The sequence below is a fragment of the Myotis myotis genome, unplaced genomic scaffold (genome assembly GCF_014108235.1).
Source record: "Myotis myotis isolate mMyoMyo1 unplaced genomic scaffold, mMyoMyo1.p scaffold_m19_p_7, whole genome shotgun sequence".
Classification (NCBI taxonomy): Eukaryota; Metazoa; Chordata; class Mammalia; order Chiroptera; family Vespertilionidae; genus Myotis; species Myotis myotis.
This window is the reverse complement of record NW_023416379.1, coordinates 85,361,992-85,379,433: the sequence shown is the minus strand read 5'-3', so window position 1 is coordinate 85,379,433 and position 17,442 is coordinate 85,361,992. Positions and strand designations below refer to the sequence as shown.

Below are 17,442 nucleotides of genomic sequence, written 5' to 3'. Positions count from 1 at the left end.
AGCAGAGTAGGCTGGGAATGGGAAGAGGCGCGGAGGGCGGCGAGGGAAGGTCCCTCCGGGTTGGGGAGGGAGGTCCAAGGGCCACGTGAGCAGGAGACAAGCAGGGTTATGAGCTCAGGGGGGGTCTCGGGGCAGGCCCGGGGCGCCAGACCCCAGCTACCTTGAGGGCTTCCAGCCGATAGCGCTGGGTGGAGCTGGGGTCCATCATGACCGTCACCGCTTTCACCAGCTGCTCGCACAGCGCGTTCACTTGATCCATCGCCATGGCTACTGCCACGCGCCGCGAGAGCGCACGGTGGCTGGCCGGGAGCGCGAGGTATAGACAGCTCCTTGGCCGGGACCACACGCTAGTACCGGGCCGCGGAGGGCTGGGGAGGGAGGGGGGGAGAGCAGGAGGAGTAGCTGACGCTCCGGCGGGGAAAGAACCGGCGCTGCACACGCGCCCGACCCTCCACTGCGCACGCGCGGGCGGAAGTGGCGGCTCCCTTGTGACGGTTGCCCCGCGGTGGGCGGAGTGGGGGACGGAAGAGCTGTGCTGCGCAGGCGCGACAACGCCCTTCGCCGCTGGCGCGCGGTCCGATCTTGGTCAGCGGGGCCAGCTGTGGGGTTGGTCGGCGTTGCCGGAACCCTCGCGGCTGTGCGGGCCGCTGCCCCGACAACGGCCCTCTGCGACTCTTGGTCCGTTTTTTCATCCTGACGGGGATCAACCTCTCGACATTGACTGACCGGCTCCGGGGAAGGGGACAGATATCCAGGACTCCTTCATCTTCCTCTAGACGACGAGCCCGGCATTTGCGGCGTCCACCGTTGACAGTTTCGCCGGGCGTTTGCCACATTGGTAAGAGAATTCGGAAACTTTCGGGATCACTGCTAACAAGCTTTTTGTGTTGCTTTGGGTACTGGTTCATGATGTAGCAGTGGCTGGTGGCAGCATCGGGCCAAAATGACATGAAATAGAAATGCGTACGGAGAGATACGGGCCTGGTATTCTGTGAGAGTGTGTGTGTGTGTGTGTGTGTGTGTGTGTGTGTGTGTGTGTGTGTGTTTGGGGAGGGGGGGCGGCGGTGGGGGGGACTTTGTCTCCATAGCTCTTAGCCCTCCCTCTTCGCTTGTGCTTACCCGCCTCGGATGTACTGTCACCTGATGGGCACCAGACTTGTGTTGAACAGATTGGGATAAGTCGGGGTATTTATTTATTTATTTATTTTAAAGAGATGTGAAGACTTTTTTTAAAAAATATATTTTATTGATTTTTTACAGAGAGGAAGGGAGAGGGATAGAGAGTTAGAAACATCGATGGGAGAGAAACATCGATCAGCTGCCTCCTGCACGCCTCCTACTGGGGATGTGCCCGCAACCAAGGTCCATGCCCTTGGCCGGAATCGAACTTGGGACCTTTCATTCCGCAGGCCGACGCTCTATCCACTGAGCCAAACCGGTTAGGGCAAGTCGGGGTATTTAAACATTGCAGTGGCGACTTTGTGCCGCTTTGATCACCCGAAGCGCTATGTGACTTCACGGTAGTCTAACCCTTGTTCTGAAAAGAGGGTTTTGGCCGAGAGTACGTTTCATGTTCCATCTTTGAGAAGCTCTTGCTTCCTCCAGCGACGTGCGCGAACTGTTTATAAACGCCAGCAGTTTCGTGATCTGTGGAAAGTCCGCGCGCCCGTATTTGTGTTTGCTTGGCCAGTGGTATGTTCGCTGGACGTCAGCTCCGCTTCGGGGGTTTGGGTCTAACGCAGCGCGCACATCTGCTGTCCTGCCCGCCTGGGGTTTCCTTTGTGAGAGAGAAAAGGCATTTGCTGTTTCTGTTCTGGCATCTGTTCCAGCGCTACGCAAAAGGCACTTCCAGGCAAAGTGGTTCCTGGCCTGGTACGGCTTTCACTTATAAATGTGCAGGGCACCACATCCTGCCCGTTTGGGGTACGTGGAATGGGTAAGGAATGAATGCCTCAGACACTCTGATTTTATAAGGTCGTTGTTTTCTTTCCACTAATCTCGCAGTTTGTAGCTGCATGTCACTTTTTTCAAGGTGAATGTTACTTGTTGACACTTTTTAAAAAAGAATACAGTTGAGTGCTTACTCAACCGTAGAACCTGTGTTTCTCATATTTAAATCATATACTTTAGGTCGGTGGCGCTCCGTCTTTGCTGCATATCAGAAGTGCCGGGGAAGCTTGTTACAATCACAATGCCCAGGTCATATCCATACCAATTAAATTAGGTGTCTGGTGGTAGAGGCCAGTATCAACGTTATTTCATGTTCCTAGGTGATCCCAATCTTCAGCACAGTTGGGAAGCCATTTCATTAGTTTCACATTCCTTCTTCCAAATTTCTAACATTGTTAAATGATAATATTAGTTTGTATCCACTATCGAGTATATAAGGTTTGTTCTTCCAATCTACTATCCAAATGGCATGTAGTAGTTTTTTCAGACATGTCCATGAGTGAGTAGAAAGTTGCCAATTAGAACACTGCAAAATTATTGTTGCAGAAAAGATTCACTGAATGGGTGCTTAGTTGAAAGTTTGACAAAAAACAAACAAACAGGATATTAGCCATCTCAAAGTATCTTCCCTAAGATTAGTTACAAAAGGAAAAAAATAGTAACTTTACAGTGAGAAACCTGGCAAACACTCTCTCAACTAAATGATCATGGTTAACATCACCAATAATAAGACATATTGACATTGTGTACCTCCCAGTATGATACCCTGAGAAGAGCACATAACTTTCGTGATATTCTTGCCCAAAATGCATAACTTCAGTCTAATCAAGAGAAAATATTCTCAAATTAACTGACGCTTCAGAAGTGTCAAGTTCATGAAAAACAAGGGAAGATTGAGGAGTGTCACAGATTGGAAAAGGCTAAGCAGACATGATGACGAAGATTGGATCCTAGAACAGAAAAAGGACATTAGTGGAGTAATTGGTGAAGTTCAAGTAAAGTATGTAGTTGAATATTACACCAATGTTCATTTTTTAGTTTTTATAATTGTGCTATGTGAAATATTAACATTAGGGGAAACTGGGTATAGGAGAACCCTACTATTTTTGCAGTATTTTCGTAAGTCTAAAATTATTTCAAAATAAAAAGTTAAAGCAATTCACAGGAATGCTATAATGCTATATATCATTTTCTGCTTTTCTTTCCCCTGAATTTATACTTGAGACTTATCTATGAATTAGGTTGTGCATTGTGGTTTTAATTTGCATTTCCCTATGACTAATGATGTTGAGCTCATTTTCATGTGCCTGTTGACTATTTGTATACTATCTTCTTTTGTGAAGTGTTCAGTTCTTTTGGGGATGAGTATTTTTAAAGCTTTTAACACTTATTACCTTCCTAAAATTGTACCAATTTATTATCTTCCTTCTAGCAGTAGATGAAAATGCCTCTTATATTCTTGTTAGTTTCTATGCTCTCATACTCATGGTGGAAGAATGGAAATACAGTTTTCCTTGGCACTTTAGATTAGGTCTCTTTTTTTTTTCATTTTTAATTTTTTTATTGTAAAATTTTTTAATATATTTTTTATTGATTAAGATATTACATATGTGTCCTTGTCCCCACGTTACCCTCTACGCCCCCCCCCCTTCATGCCCTCACCCCCCCCCCCCCCCGTTGTCCAATTCCATTGGTTAGGCCTATATGCTTGCATATAAGTCCTTTGGTTGATCTTTCCCCCTTACCCCCACCCTCCCCTACCTTCCCTCCAAGTCCCGACAGTCCAATCAATGCCTCTCCGTCTCTGGATCAGTCCTTGTTCATCAGTTTATGTTGTTCATTATATTCCACAAATGAGTGAGATCCTGTGGTATTTATCCGCTCTCCAGTTCCATCCATGCTGTGGCAAATGGTAATTAGGTCTCTTTTTTAACTGTCTATAAAATATTGTCTTCCAGGAAAATGGCTAATGGACAGGACCGGGTAGTTGCTCTAGTGGACATGGACTGTTTTTTTGTTCAAGTGGAGCAGCGGCAAAATCCTCACTTGAGGAATAAACCTTGTGCAGTCGTGCAGTACAAATCATGGAAGGGTGGTGGGTATGTATCATAGTTATTGTAACTGTCAACTACTGTTCTAATCTGTAAGAATGCAAGGCATGGCCCTATGCTAGGCATTTTTGAGATGTCTGAACTGCTGTGTTTGAAATTAAATAGTGGCATCTGTGGCCAAAAAGTTTCTACTATTATATGTATAGCCTATTCATGATAAATCTTAATTATTTGTGCCTGTGTCAGGTAATATTTTTCTGTTCCTTTCTTTTGGTAACCTTAGAATAATTGCAGTGAGTTATGAAGCTCGTGCATTTGGAGTCACCAGAAACATGTGGGCAGATGATGCTAAGAAGTTATGCCCAGATCTTCTTCTGGCACAAGTTCGTGAGTCTCGTGGGAAAGCCAACCTCACCAAGTAAGAAGGAAAGATGATTTGAGGGGAATGGAAGGGTTGGAAATATTAATCCATGAGGCTAGGAAATGATTTTTCCAATTTGTTTTGTGTAAATAACATCTGAAAAAGTTATCTTTGATCAGCCAACTTTTCTATGGGACTGTTTCAGAAATAGTTCAGTCATTATAACCTATAATAATTACTGCCTTGACATCCTTTCAGTTTCTTATTTAAAAATGGGTTGTTATACTTAAAACTTAATATCAAATTACATGTTCGCAGGCCAAGTCTGAAGTGTTTGAAGTAACTAAGTTGACTGTGAAACTAAGAGTTTACCAGAGAAGACTTAGTCAAACTGGCATTCTAGTGCAATATCTAGAATTATTTGCCAGAATGAAACAGTTTCAAAGGAGATTACCTTCTCTGTTTTTGAACTGAGCTGTCTCTTTCCAAATTTTAGAAGGTTAGCCTTGGAATGAGAGACATGTACAAGCATAGCCAAGTTAGAGGTAGGTATAAGCCCAAGCCATTATAATAATCCTAATAGTATGCATTGAGCTTATGTCATATGCCAGGCACCTGGTTAAGCTCTCCATAGGCAATGTCTCTTCAATCTCACATTGCTATGTGGTATGTTCTAGTGGTACTCTCCCCATACACACATCCTCCCACACACAGACAAGGAAAGAAGTTTAGAGACATTAAATAAGTTCCTACAGCTAAAAAGTAGAAGACTGAATTTTTTTCTCTTTCCAGTATTCACATTCTCACACTACCTTATACTGTGTGGTGTGATGTGTAGGGATCATGCTTTGACTTGGGACTTGAGATATTCCTGAATTCACCTGTGAATTGGAAGTCTAAAGGTAGAGTGTCATAGCCAACCACATATTGGAGTTATCACCAGAAAAGATAGATTTGACCCGAGCTTAATACTTAATCATAAATTAAAATTAATTTAGTTAGTGGACATAATGTAATTTCCCAGAAATATAGTTGACTTCAGAGTGTGATTTTAAAAAGTCACATGCCACCAACTTTAAACTTTTTGAAAGGCAGTTTTAGAAAATTTAGGAGAGAATTTATAGGCCAGAGAATTATTAAGACTTGATCATTTAAAATTATTATTATTATTATTTTTTTTTTTTTTAATATATTTTATTGAGTTTTTACAGAAAGGAAGGGAGAGAGATAGAGAGTCAGAAACATCGATGAGAGAGAAACACCGACCAGCTGCCTCCTGCACACTCCCCACCGGGGATGTGCCCGCAACCAAGGCACATGCCCCTGACCGGAATCGAACCTGAGACCCTTCAGTCCGCAGGCCGACGCTCTATCCACAGAGCCAAACCGGTTTCGGCTAAAATTATTATTTTAATAATTGACCTGAGATACAAGATTATAAAAATTAAAATATGATTTGCAGAAATGTATATACACTAAGTTTATTAAATATTCTTAAAAATACTTTGGAGTAATTTGCTTAAGAGGCTGTGAGGGAACACTAACTACTGCAATAGAGTATCCTTTCTTTGCTCTGCCCTGGCCATGTAGCTCAGTTGGTTAGATGATCATCCCAATACACCAAGGCTGCAGGCTCAATCCCTGGTCAGGGCACATATAAGAATCAGCCAATGAATGCATAAATAAATGGAACAGCAAATCAATGTTTCTCTCTCTCTCAAATCAATCAATAAATGTTTAAATTCTTTCAATTGTCCTTTCCTTGCTCTGTGGGTGAATGTACTGTTCTCTCTCTCTCTCTCTCTCTAATATGTTTTTATTGATTTCAGAGAGGAAGGGAGAGGGAGAGAGAGGTAGAAACATCAACAATGAGAGAGAATCACTGATTGGCTGCCTCCTGCATGCCCCCTACTAAGGATTGAGCCCACAACACAGGCATATACCCTTGCCCGGAATCAAACCCTGGACACTTCAGTCAGTAGGCCGATGCTCTATCCACTGAGCAAAACCAGCTAGGGCCTCTCTCTCTCTCTTAATATATTTTTATTGATTTCAGAAAGGAAGGGAGAGGAAGAGAGAGATAGAAACATCAATGACGAGAGAATCATTGATTGGCTGCCTCCTGCACGCCCCCTACTGGGGATCCAGCCCACAACCTGGGCAGGTGCCCTGAACTATGGCCTCTTGATTCATAGGTTGACATGGAGCTCTTTTTTATTTGAATCTGACTATCCTCTCTCCAGCCCAAATAATGACTGAAAGAAAAAAAGCTGTCTTTCTCTAATTCTTTCATTTGAGAATGTTTTAGAACAATAATTATACCAGTTTTGATAGATGTTTTGTGAAGTGCAAATATTTTCATTTTTATGATAAATAAAATAGGTTCAACAGGAACAAAGAACTTAGTTAAATTCCATAGCAAGTCCAAAGCAAAGAAAACATCCACATATTGCCTAGAAAACTAGCTACATTGGCCAGAAAAGCTGCTTGTTAGGATTTGAATAGACGTATATGGTGAGATTGGTATCCCCTAGCAGTGGGTGTCTGCCTGCCCGGACACATTCCCACATTCTAGGAGCTTATCTTCAACTTGATAATTTGAATGTTAGTATATTCAGAAGTGCTTGGCCTTTATTGGTTTTGTGTGTGTGTGTGTGTGTGTGTGTGTGTGTGTAGCAATAACCAGCTCACATGTTAATCAAACTGAAATATAAAATCCACACGTCACTTTGCTAGTTTATAAATAAAAATACCAGCCTGAGAAAGACAAGATACTTGGGTTCACTAATCAGTGCAGTATTCCCTATAAGTTACCTCTTATTTGAAGACAAAGGTCAAAGCAGAATACTATGTGGGTGTATTTCATATAGAATACTATATGAAAATAACAAAAGGAATAGTAGATGATCATAGTAAAATATTTTCTAGTTAAACTAGTTTGAAGCATTTCTTTTCTCTTTAGAGAGATACTTGTCACACAGATATGTTCATGGTCTAGATCAGTGGTTCTCAACCTTCTGGCCCTTTAAATACAGTTCCTCATGTTGTGACCCATCCATAAAATTATTTTCGTTGCTACTTCATAACTGTAATGTTGCTACTGTTATGAATCGTCATGTAAATATCTGATATGCAGGATGGTCTTAGGCGACCCCTGTGAAAGGGTGGTTCGACCGCCAAAGGGGTCGCGGCCCACAGGTTGAGAACCGCTGGTCTAGAAGCTTTCTACCTTGGTGTGCTGGAGTTGCACTACAAATGTTTGCCTCCATGGTTCCTTTTCCTTGCTTTTGTTATTGACCATCTTCTGCCTTATCAATTGGGTTACTATCTAGTCTCTGACAAGCCAGTCTTCTCTTTAAGGAGTTTTTACCCTGATTATGTATATTATTATTCTATTATGAGGGGGGTATGTGGCCCACAGTCTCAATGTTGCCTCCATTTAGTGCCTACATGTATACTTTTTAGGTACCGGGAAGCCAGTGTGGAAGTGATGGAGGTAATGTCTCATTTTGCTGTGATTGAACGTGCCAGCATTGATGAAGCTTATGTAGACCTGACCAGTGCTGTACAAGAGAGACTGCAAAAGCTACAAGGTCAGCCTATCTCAGCAGACTTGTTGCCAACCACCTACATTGAAGGATTGCCCCAAGGCTCTACAACAGCAGAAGGGACAATTCAGAAAGGTACTTCATAGCATCATTTGCTTCTGCTTCCTGCCTTTGGAACCTGCTTTGCTTGGTCACACTGATACTTCTTGGATTGATTGAAAGGAAACTTAAACTGCAACCTGAATGAATCACAAGGACTCACATAGAAGGATATGCAAATTCTCTTATCTTTCCAGGTATATGGATGTTTAAAAGTATGGACTCTGTATGAAATCAAGTTTCTCTTCAGATATGACTAGGGCAAGTTAGAGTTATCCATAGAAGTCTGACTGAACACTTTCATCATTTTGAAAGTTAATTTATATTATTGTAACTTGGTTTCTTTATCAAAAGAAGGGTGTTTTTTTTTTTAAGGGAGACCTCAAGTATCGGGAGTTGAATCACTCAAAATTTCTAATCAGTTCATAGCACGCTGTCAATGAGCTATGCAAAGGCCTCTCTCATTTAATTTTACTTCTTTTTCCCTTCATTGTGATTTCTCCCACTCCCTCCTGACCTCATACACCCTTTTGCACCTACCAATATATCGGTATTTGGCATATCTTCTTAAGTATGTATATGTCTTTATAATTATACAATGTTGCTTTGTGTATGTGCTTTTTACATTTTTGCTTTTTAATTACAGTAGAGTATTATATTTATAGAGCTCATTCTTTTTCTTAATTTTCTCTCAAAATTAAGAAAATGGTTGATTTTAGAGCTCTGTCTGTATAGCTGTGTGTTTTTAGAGAGAAAGGAAGGGAGAGGGATAGAGAGATAGAAACATTGATGAGAGAGAAGCATCATTGACTGCCTCCTGCACACCCGCTTCTGGGGATCTAGCCTGTAACCCGGCTTACCTACCTGGCAAAAACTTATAATTTGCATGAAATGCTTTAAAAAGAAAATGTACTTGCTGGTTAAAAATATTTTCTTAGACTAGAATAAAATTAGGGCAATAAAATATTTGCTTTCGTGGTAATATTAGATTATGGTGGTTCTAAATACCAGGCCTAAGAGAATCTGGGTCTTACATTTTTAATCAAATATTATGAAAAGGGAATTCTGTGGGATTTCCCAGAGAAAATAATTCTTTCTGTATCTAGAAGCTTTTCAACAGGGTGTTCAGACATTTTTCATAGACATTTTCTAGTACTGTTGATCAAGGCTATATTCAAAACAGTGTATCTATTCTCCCCTTCATTTGTAACATGTACTTTTAAAACTATTATTTTGTAACATTGTTCTTATTCAGAAGAGCTCTTTCACTAAAAAAAAACACCACTTTAAATATTGGACATTAGTCAAAAGAAACTGTCTGGATACAAATGTGTAGCAAATTAACTTCTTGGGAATAAAAATAAGGCAATCTGTTATTACTTGTAGAAATAATATAGATTTCTCCAGAAAAACCTCCAAGAGAGTTTAGCTTATTTCTAGTTACAGTGGTTTATTTGCCATGGGTTTCATGTTTTAAAATAAGATACGCCTTTAACATGTTGTGCTGAAGGGTAGTAGAACTATCTAGGGAAGCCTGTGGAAATAACTATTGAGAAATTACTTTATTCTCTGATCCTGATATAGGAGAGTTTATCAAGCTGGAGTCTGCAGATCCTTTAGTTCTATAGGGGAAATAGAGTGTACAATAAAAATGTGCTGCTTCAAAGAGGCAAAGTTGTGGTACATAACCATTTGACGATGAAACATGTCATGATTTCTTTTTTGTTTGTTTGTTAATCCTCACCCAAGGATATTTTTCCATTGATTTTTAGAGAGAGTGGAAGGGAAAGGGAGAAACAGAGAGAAACATGATGTGAGAGAAAGACAGCAATTGGTTGCCTCCCACACATACCTAGATCAGGGCCAGGGATCAACTGAGGTACATGCCCTTGACAGGAATTGAACCTAGGACCCCTTCAGTCTGTGGACACACTATCCACTGAGCCAAACCAGCTAGGGCATGATTTCTTTATTATTCTAGGACCAAAGTCAGAAATGTAATGATCATAATAAGGAAGGTTGTCTTTGATCTTAACTTTGTGTATCACATTCTTTTAAAAAATATGTTTTTTACTTCAGAGAGAGGAACGGGGAGGAAGAATGAGATAGAAATGTAAATGATGATAGAGAATCATTGATCTGCTGCCTCCTGCACATTGCCTACTGGGGCATGTGCTCTGACAGGGAACCCAACTGTGACCTCCTGGTTGATAGGTCGATGCTCAATCACTGAACCATACCAGCCAGGGTGTGTGTATCACATTTTATTGTGTAGCTTATTTAAGTAAACATTTGAAATTTCTTTTATAATGCTTTAAGTAATTGGTTCTTTGTTTTATTTTTTTGTTTTGTTTTGAGGGCTGCATACTCTTTTGAAAATCTGTTGAAAGCTATGCACCCTTGCTTGTCTCAGAAAAACAAATGTACACGTAAGACAATTTAGTGTGCAGTTTTCAGGAGATTCACAGATCCACTGAAACCCACACACCTCAGAATAAGAACTTTTACTATAAATTACATTGGTTTTTGGTTAATACTCATTGAGCAGCTCTCTGGCTGATGATGGAACATACCTTTGCTGGTGGTCAAATATTCACTCAAATGGACATGCTCCTTTTTTTTCTAGACTTATCTTTCTTATCTATATACATTTTTATTTAAAATGCTAGTGTTGCCTAGCCTGCGTGGTTCAGTGGGTGAGTGTCAACCTATGAACCAGGAGGTCATGGTTCAATTCCCAGTCAGGGAACATGCCGGGGTTGCAGGCTCAGTCCCCAGTGTGGGTGTGCAGGAAGCAGCCGATCAATGATTCTCTCACATCACTGATGTTTCTGTCTCTCTCTCTCTCCCTCTCCCTTTCTCTCTGAAATAAAAAATATATATGTTTTTTAAAAAATGACAGTGTTTATAAAGAAGTCTGAGGTATCTGTTGCTTTAATGTGGCCAGTTTAAATATTAAGCTTTCAGATTCAGTGATATATTATGTATAGAGTTCAGAATATTGCAATGTCTAGTGAATGGTTTATGATTGCATGTCATATTCCTGAGTCTTCATCTGATATGTACAACAAAAAACTGATAACAGAAATTAGCTGATCTAAGTACATATAACCTTACCATTCTGATTCTTAATGGGTTCAAAGCTAGCAGTCCTGCTAAGCATGCTGCATTTGCAACTTGGTATTTTCTGTTTCCGAAACAGTTATGTGTGTGTGTGGAAAGTATAAGTAGTAGGATTACTTAAAAATAGTACTGAAAAATTGCCAGAGTAAAACATTTCCCTTTAGGGCCATTTTGTAACTAGTTTGTGTTCACTAAGGAACTCATTTGTTCTTTCCTCCTTTGCTTGCTCTTAATTCATTTCTTTCTTTTTTAAAAAAATATATATATTTATTGATTTTAGAGAGGAAGGGAGAGGGATAGAGAGATAGAAACATCAATGATGAGAGAGAATCATTGATCGGCTCCCTGCTGCACGCCCCCCACAGGGAATCAAGCCCTCAACTCCGGGCATGTGCCCTTAGCCAGAATAGAACCTGCGGCCCTTCAGTCCGCAGGCTGCCGCTCTTATCCACTGAGCAAAACTGGCCAGGGCCACATATTAAATAGCTTCTGAATGCATATGACATGAAACAGTGATGTATTAATTTCTTTCTTTCTAAATACATATTAAGTAGCTTCTGAATGCATATGACACGAAACAGTGATGTATTAATATAAACTATCATAAATAAACTGTCAAAGGTGAAAGTTTTAGAAGTTAAGAGTCCTTGCTCACTTTGAAGAAGTAAGCTGCCATGTTATGAGAGAGCCTTTGACGAAGACCCCATGGCTAGATTCTGATTGCTGCCCTCTGCTGACAGCCAGCAAGAAAACAGGGGCCTTAATCCTACAAGCTGCAAAATGATAAATTTTGGCAACAACCTGATGGAGCTTGGAAAGCACTAATCAGCTTTCCAAGGGATTTATTTCTCTTTTGTAGTTATGGTCCCTGGAGTTGTGGAGTCTAGCTAGAGGTTTATCAGTCTAAGCCCAAAGTTTTGGCACAAGTCAGCAATGCTCACTCTTATGCCTGTTCTATTCAACATTGTACTGGAAGTACAAGATGGTCCATTCAGGACAGAAGAGGAAATAGAAGGAAAAAGTAAACTTTCTTTGCAGGTGACATTACCATGCTTATAGAAAAACCCTAAAAAGTCCTCCACCACCAAAAAACACCACCACCACAAAAATAAAATAAGTGAGATTAGAAAGGTTACAGGGGAAAGGTCAATCTAAAAATCAATTGCATTTCTATATAAAATTTTAAAATGAGAAATTGAGATTTTCAAAGCAATATTATTGGCAATAGCAGTAAAATCATGAAATTATCAGAGAATGTTAATAATACATGTGGAAAACTAGGTCAGTAAAAACATCACTGAACCCGGCTAGCATGGCTCAGTGGTTGAGCGTCAACCTATGAACCAGGAGGTCACGGTTCGATTCCTGCTCAGGGCACAAGCCCGGGTTGTGGGCTCAATCCCCACTGTGGGGCGTGCAGGAGGCAGCCAATCAATGATTCTCTCTCATTGATATTTCTGTCTCTCCCCCTCTCTCTTCCTCTCTCTTCCTCTCCCTAAAATCAATAAAAAAAATATCAAAAAAACATCACTGAGACATTAAAGACAATGAACTCAATGGAGAGAGACATACTATGCTCATTGATTAAAAGACTAAATGTTATCAGAGCTCATCTCCCCAAATTGGCCTACAGATTTATTGCATTCCCTTCCAAAATTCCTGTTGGATTTTATAGAAATTGACAAATTGATTCTAAAATCTGTATGGAGCCCTAGCTGGTTTGGCTAGTGGATAGAGTGTCAGCCTATGGACTGAAGTGTCCTGGGTTCAATTCCAGTCAAGGGCACATGCCCAGGTTGCAGGTTCAGTTCCTAGTAGGGGGAGAGCAGGAGGCAACCGATCAATGATTCTCATTGATGTTACTCTCTCCCTTCCTCTCTGAAATCAATAAAAATATTTTTTAAATGTATATGGAGATACAAAGGATGAGGAATAGCCAAACAACCTTGAAAAAGAACTAAAATGGAAGGCTTATACTATCTGACTTTAAGATTTAATTATAAATTTACAGTAACTAGGGCAATGTGGTATTGGTACCAGATGAGACAGATAAATGGTGCAGAACAGAAAGTATACCAATAGGTTCCCTCATTTTTTGATCAATTATTTCCCACAAAGGTACCCAATAGGAAAAGGAAAGTCTTTTCTCACCTCAGTGGGTATTTTTCAGCAAAAACTGCCTGAATTTTCTCCCTATACCTCAGCATAGCAAAGAAAAATTTTTTTTACAGATTTACAGATTTTTCTTACTGACTAGAGAAGAGAAGAAAACAAAGAATGCTGTGTACCTTCTGTGGTCCTGTTCAGTTGACATGGATATGGAGAAACAGAGGATTGCAACATTACCTAATCCGGGAGAGCAATAATGAAGAAATCTAAAGCAGAGAAAACTTAGCTCTATAATTAAGAGTCCAGCCTGACCAGCATGGCTCAGTGGTTGAGCATTGACCATGGACCAGGAGGTCATGGTTCGATTCCCAGTCAGGGCACATGCCCGGGTTGCTGGCTCCATCCCTACTGGGGTGTGTGTAGGAAGCAGCCAGTCAGTGACTCTCTCTCATCATTGATGTTTCCATCTCTCTCTCCCTCTCCCTTCCTCTCTGAAATCAATAAAAAAATATTTTCAAAAAAGAAAAGGAGTCCAGAAATGCCCACAATTTCAATAAGTTGTTTCACAAAGCTATTACTAAATACTAATAAATGGTTGGATATTATACTTAGTGTTCTATGGGGTGCAGTAGACAATCATTTTATAGACAATAAAACCAAAGCTTAGAGAATTATGTAACTTGCTCAAAGTCACACCATAAGTTGTGAAGCCAATATTTGAATCGGTCCTGAATGTGGAATGTGTTCTTTTAACAATTATGCTAGACTTGTTGCATATAAGAGCTAAAGGACTTTTGTGGGACACCCTAAAGTTAGCGAGAATAGTTGAAGAGGATCTCATGATAGATAAGACTTGAGATAAGCCCTGAAGTACAGATAAGATTTATTTAAGCAAAGGGGAGAACAGAACAGAGTTAAGGAGTAAGAGTAGGGAGATAGAATTTAATGTCTTGAGGTAGAAACATGGCATGTTCAGGAAATTTAAGGATATAACAAATTTGGGATTAGTGGAAGATAAATTTAAAGGGCAGTGGGCCCTAGCCAGTTTGGCTCAGTGGATAGAACATCGGCCTGTGGACTGAAGGTTCCGGGTTTGGTTCCTGTCAAGGGCACATGCCCAGGTTGCGGGCCTGATCCCCAGTGGGGGGTGTGCAGGAGGCAGCTGATCAATGATTCTCTCTCATCATTGATGTTTCCATCTCTCCCTTCCTCTCTGAAATAATAAAAATATGTTTAAAAATAAATAAATAAAAAGGCAGATGGGCCCTGCTGGTGTTGCTCAGTGGGTAAAGTGTTCGCCTGTGCACCAAAGGGTCTTGGGTTCAATTCCCAGTCAAGGGCACATACCTGGGTTGCAGGTTCCATCCCCAGCCCTGGGTAGGATGCATGGGGGAGGCAACCAATCAATATCTCTCTCAAATCAATGTTTCCCCTCCCCCCTCTCTCTCCTCCCCACCCCCTCCCCCCCCCCCCTCCACTCTCTCTAAACACCAATGGAAAAAGTATTCTCAGGTGAGGAGTAACAAACACAAAAAGAAAAGAAAAAGGCAGACAGTTGTCAGTGCCAATTTATAGAGCTGACTATTTTGTAGGTGAGAGTCAATGGCAATTTTGAGCAGGCATTTAAGATTGATAACATTGGTATTTGAGAATGCTTAATTTGTGGAGACTGTGTAGAAGGCATGAGTAAAGAAAACCTGAATAAAATAGGCTGGGTTAAGATGGATATGTGAAATATTTTGAAGTAGGCTTTCACTAAATAACTAAATAATGAGGAATAAAAGAAAAAAACAAAATTATTTGTTTTTTAAACTTTCATTAGAAATTGATCTCTCTTGTAAGTACCAGTCTTCTAAAATGGCTGCCATTTCTGTGAAAACCTACATATATCGAAAGTACCTGAAATTGAAGCATTTCTGCATTAGATAACACAAATAAAATTCTGATTTAAAAAAATTTCTAAATGTGACCTCTCAACTTTTTCAGAGGAGATGCGAAAACAAGGCTTATCGCAATGGCTTGATTCCCTTCAGTTTGATAACACCCCCTCTCCAGACCTACAGCTCACCGTGGGAGCAGTGATTGTGGAGGAAATGAGAGCAGCCATCGAGAGGCAGACTGGGTTTCAGTGTTCAGCTGGGATCTCACACAATAAGGTGAAGGCTAATGGCGGATTTCAAAGAGAAACATAGATCCTGTCCTTAATACAGCACGGGTAGATATAAGTGGGGCATTGAAATCATTACATATATACTTTGCAGTGGGTTTATGTTTGTTTATTTATTAAAATATTTTTATTGATTTCAGAGAAGAAGGAAGAGGAAGAGAGAGAAACATCAATGATGAAAGAGAATCATTGATCAGCTGCCTCCTGCTGCCCCCTACTGGGGATTGAGCTGGCAACCTGGGCATGTGCCCTGACTGGGAATCAAACCAGATACTCAAACCACTGAGCCTGGCTGGGTTTCTATTTAAAATTCATGTTGAGGACTAAATAAAAGCCTAAGTAATCCTTTAACATGAGAATCAACATTGAACATGTACTTTCTTAAGAGGACTGAAGGGTCCCAGGTTCAATTCCAGTCAAGGGCACATGCCCGGGTTGCGGGCTCCATCCCCAGTGGGTGGCGTGCAGGAGGCAGCTGATCAGTGGTTCTATCTTATCATTGATGTTTCTATCTCTCTCTCCCTCTCCCTTCCTCTCTGAAATCAATAGAAAATAATAATTAAAAAAATTAATTAAAAAAAGAAGCAAGCTGAAAAATTTGCAGAAAATGCTTATTTATATAGTTGCATCCAAAGTATTTCCTTAATGACTGAAATATCTAGAAAGTAGGAGGCTAGTCTTTGAATCTATCTATTTTCTTTTTATTTCCAGAATATTCCAGTATTATCTGATTTCTTTTAAGTTTCTTTCTTTTTTTTTTTTTTAGATTTTTAAATTGATTTTTAGAGAGAGAGGAAGGGAGAGAGAAAGAGAAACATCAAGGTGAGACCAGAACATTGATGGGCTGCCTTCTGTACACCCTCTACTGGGAATCGAGACCAAAATCTGGGCATGTGTCCTGACAGAGAATTGAACCAGCAACCTTTCAGTGTATGGCTGACATCAGCCAACTGAGCCACACTGGCCAGGGCTTATTACAGTATCTCATTTCTTATGTGGAGTGACCTAGGTGTTTTATGCTTTGCCTATTCCCCCATTCCTAATAAGAGAAATGAAAGTAAAGTTTTATTAATTTGAACACTATTTTGATTTATGGGATATGGGCACTTTTAATCCAGGGGCAGAGTAACTGGTTTTCTGATTAAAGTTCAGTGAGGGCCTGGGGTGTTCTTCCCCTTCTGACTAGGCTCAATAATTGGGCAGTGGCTGAGTATTGGTTACTACCTTCTCCCCCCTCACTCCGATAAGAGGGAAGTTGACAAACTACCCAGAAGAATTTGGGTGTTTTTGTTTTGTTTGTTTTTCTGCTTGGGTGGAGGAAAAGAAAAGTCCCAATGTAATAATTTAAACCAGACTAAGTATTGCCCAGTAAAAGTTCCAGAGAATCCCTCCAATAAACTTAAAGAATCGTTTTATACTTTCCCCAGCAATTTAAGTTGTGATATGGTACCCCTGAAGTACCTTATTCTTTGAAAGAGTCTCAAGGATTTAAATCTGTTTCATTTTGAAGTTCTGTGTATAGTGTAAAATGTTTACTGTTGGAGGATGATTCTGAGCCCAATCATTATGAGAGGTACTAAATTAGGGCAATATGTATTAAATCCAGGATTCATGGACTAACCATTAATCAAGAAATGTAGCCGAAACCAGTTTGGCTCAGTGGATAGAGCGTCGGCCTACGGACTGAAAGGTCCCAGGTTCGATTCCGGTCAAGGGCATGTACCTGGGTTGCAGGCATATCCCCAGTAGGAGATGTGCAGGAGGCAGCTGATTGATGTTTCTCTCTCATCGATGTTTCTAGCTCTCTATCTCTCTCCCTTCCTCTCTGTAAAAAATCAATAAAATATATTAAAAAAAAAAAAAAAGAAATGTAAATAGCCTGGCGTGTAGCTCAGCGGTTGAGCATTAACCCAGGAACCACGCAAGAGGCTGCTGGTTCAATCCCCTGTGGGGGGCTTGCAGGAGGCAGCTGATTGGTGATGCTTCTCTCTCATTGATGTTTCTATCTCTCTATCCCTCCCCCTTCCTCTCTCT

At 40.6% G+C, this 17,442-nt stretch overlaps 2 protein-coding genes across 10 annotated transcripts in view; one reads left to right on the top strand and one right to left on the bottom strand.

Moving 5' to 3' along the window:
- Window positions 1–424, bottom strand: part of XPO5 (exportin 5) — a 51,765-nt gene extending 51,341 nt beyond the window's left edge. For 2 of the 5 annotated variants that reach the window (XR_004968741.1, XM_036316557.1), the window contains exon 1: window positions 161–414. Coding sequence is in view for 4 of the 5 variants with exons in the window: in XM_036316557.1 (XP_036172450.1) it covers window positions 161–265 (105 nt within the window). In the remaining variant the exon portion in view is untranslated. Of the gene's footprint in view, window positions 1–160 lie in introns of all 5 variants that reach the window. The other 3 variants (XM_036316554.1, XM_036316555.1, XM_036316556.1) reach the window with 2 other exon arrangements.
- A 116-nt stretch (window positions 425–540) lies between these two features.
- POLH (DNA polymerase eta) overlaps window positions 541–17,442 on the top strand; it is a 29,729-nt gene continuing 12,827 nt past the window's right edge. For 3 of the 5 annotated variants that reach the window (XM_036316560.1, XM_036316558.1, XM_036316562.1), the window contains exons 1-5: window positions 541–838; window positions 3,909–4,049; window positions 4,285–4,419; window positions 7,828–8,045; window positions 15,228–15,397. In XM_036316560.1, coding sequence (XP_036172453.1) covers window positions 3,913–4,049; window positions 4,285–4,419; window positions 7,828–8,045; window positions 15,228–15,397 — 660 coding nt within the window. In that variant the 5' untranslated portion in view covers window positions 541–838; window positions 3,909–3,912. Of the gene's footprint in view, window positions 839–3,908; window positions 4,050–4,284; window positions 4,420–7,827; window positions 8,046–15,227; window positions 15,398–17,442 lie in introns of those variants that run through there. The other 2 variants (XM_036316561.1, XM_036316563.1) reach the window with 2 other exon arrangements.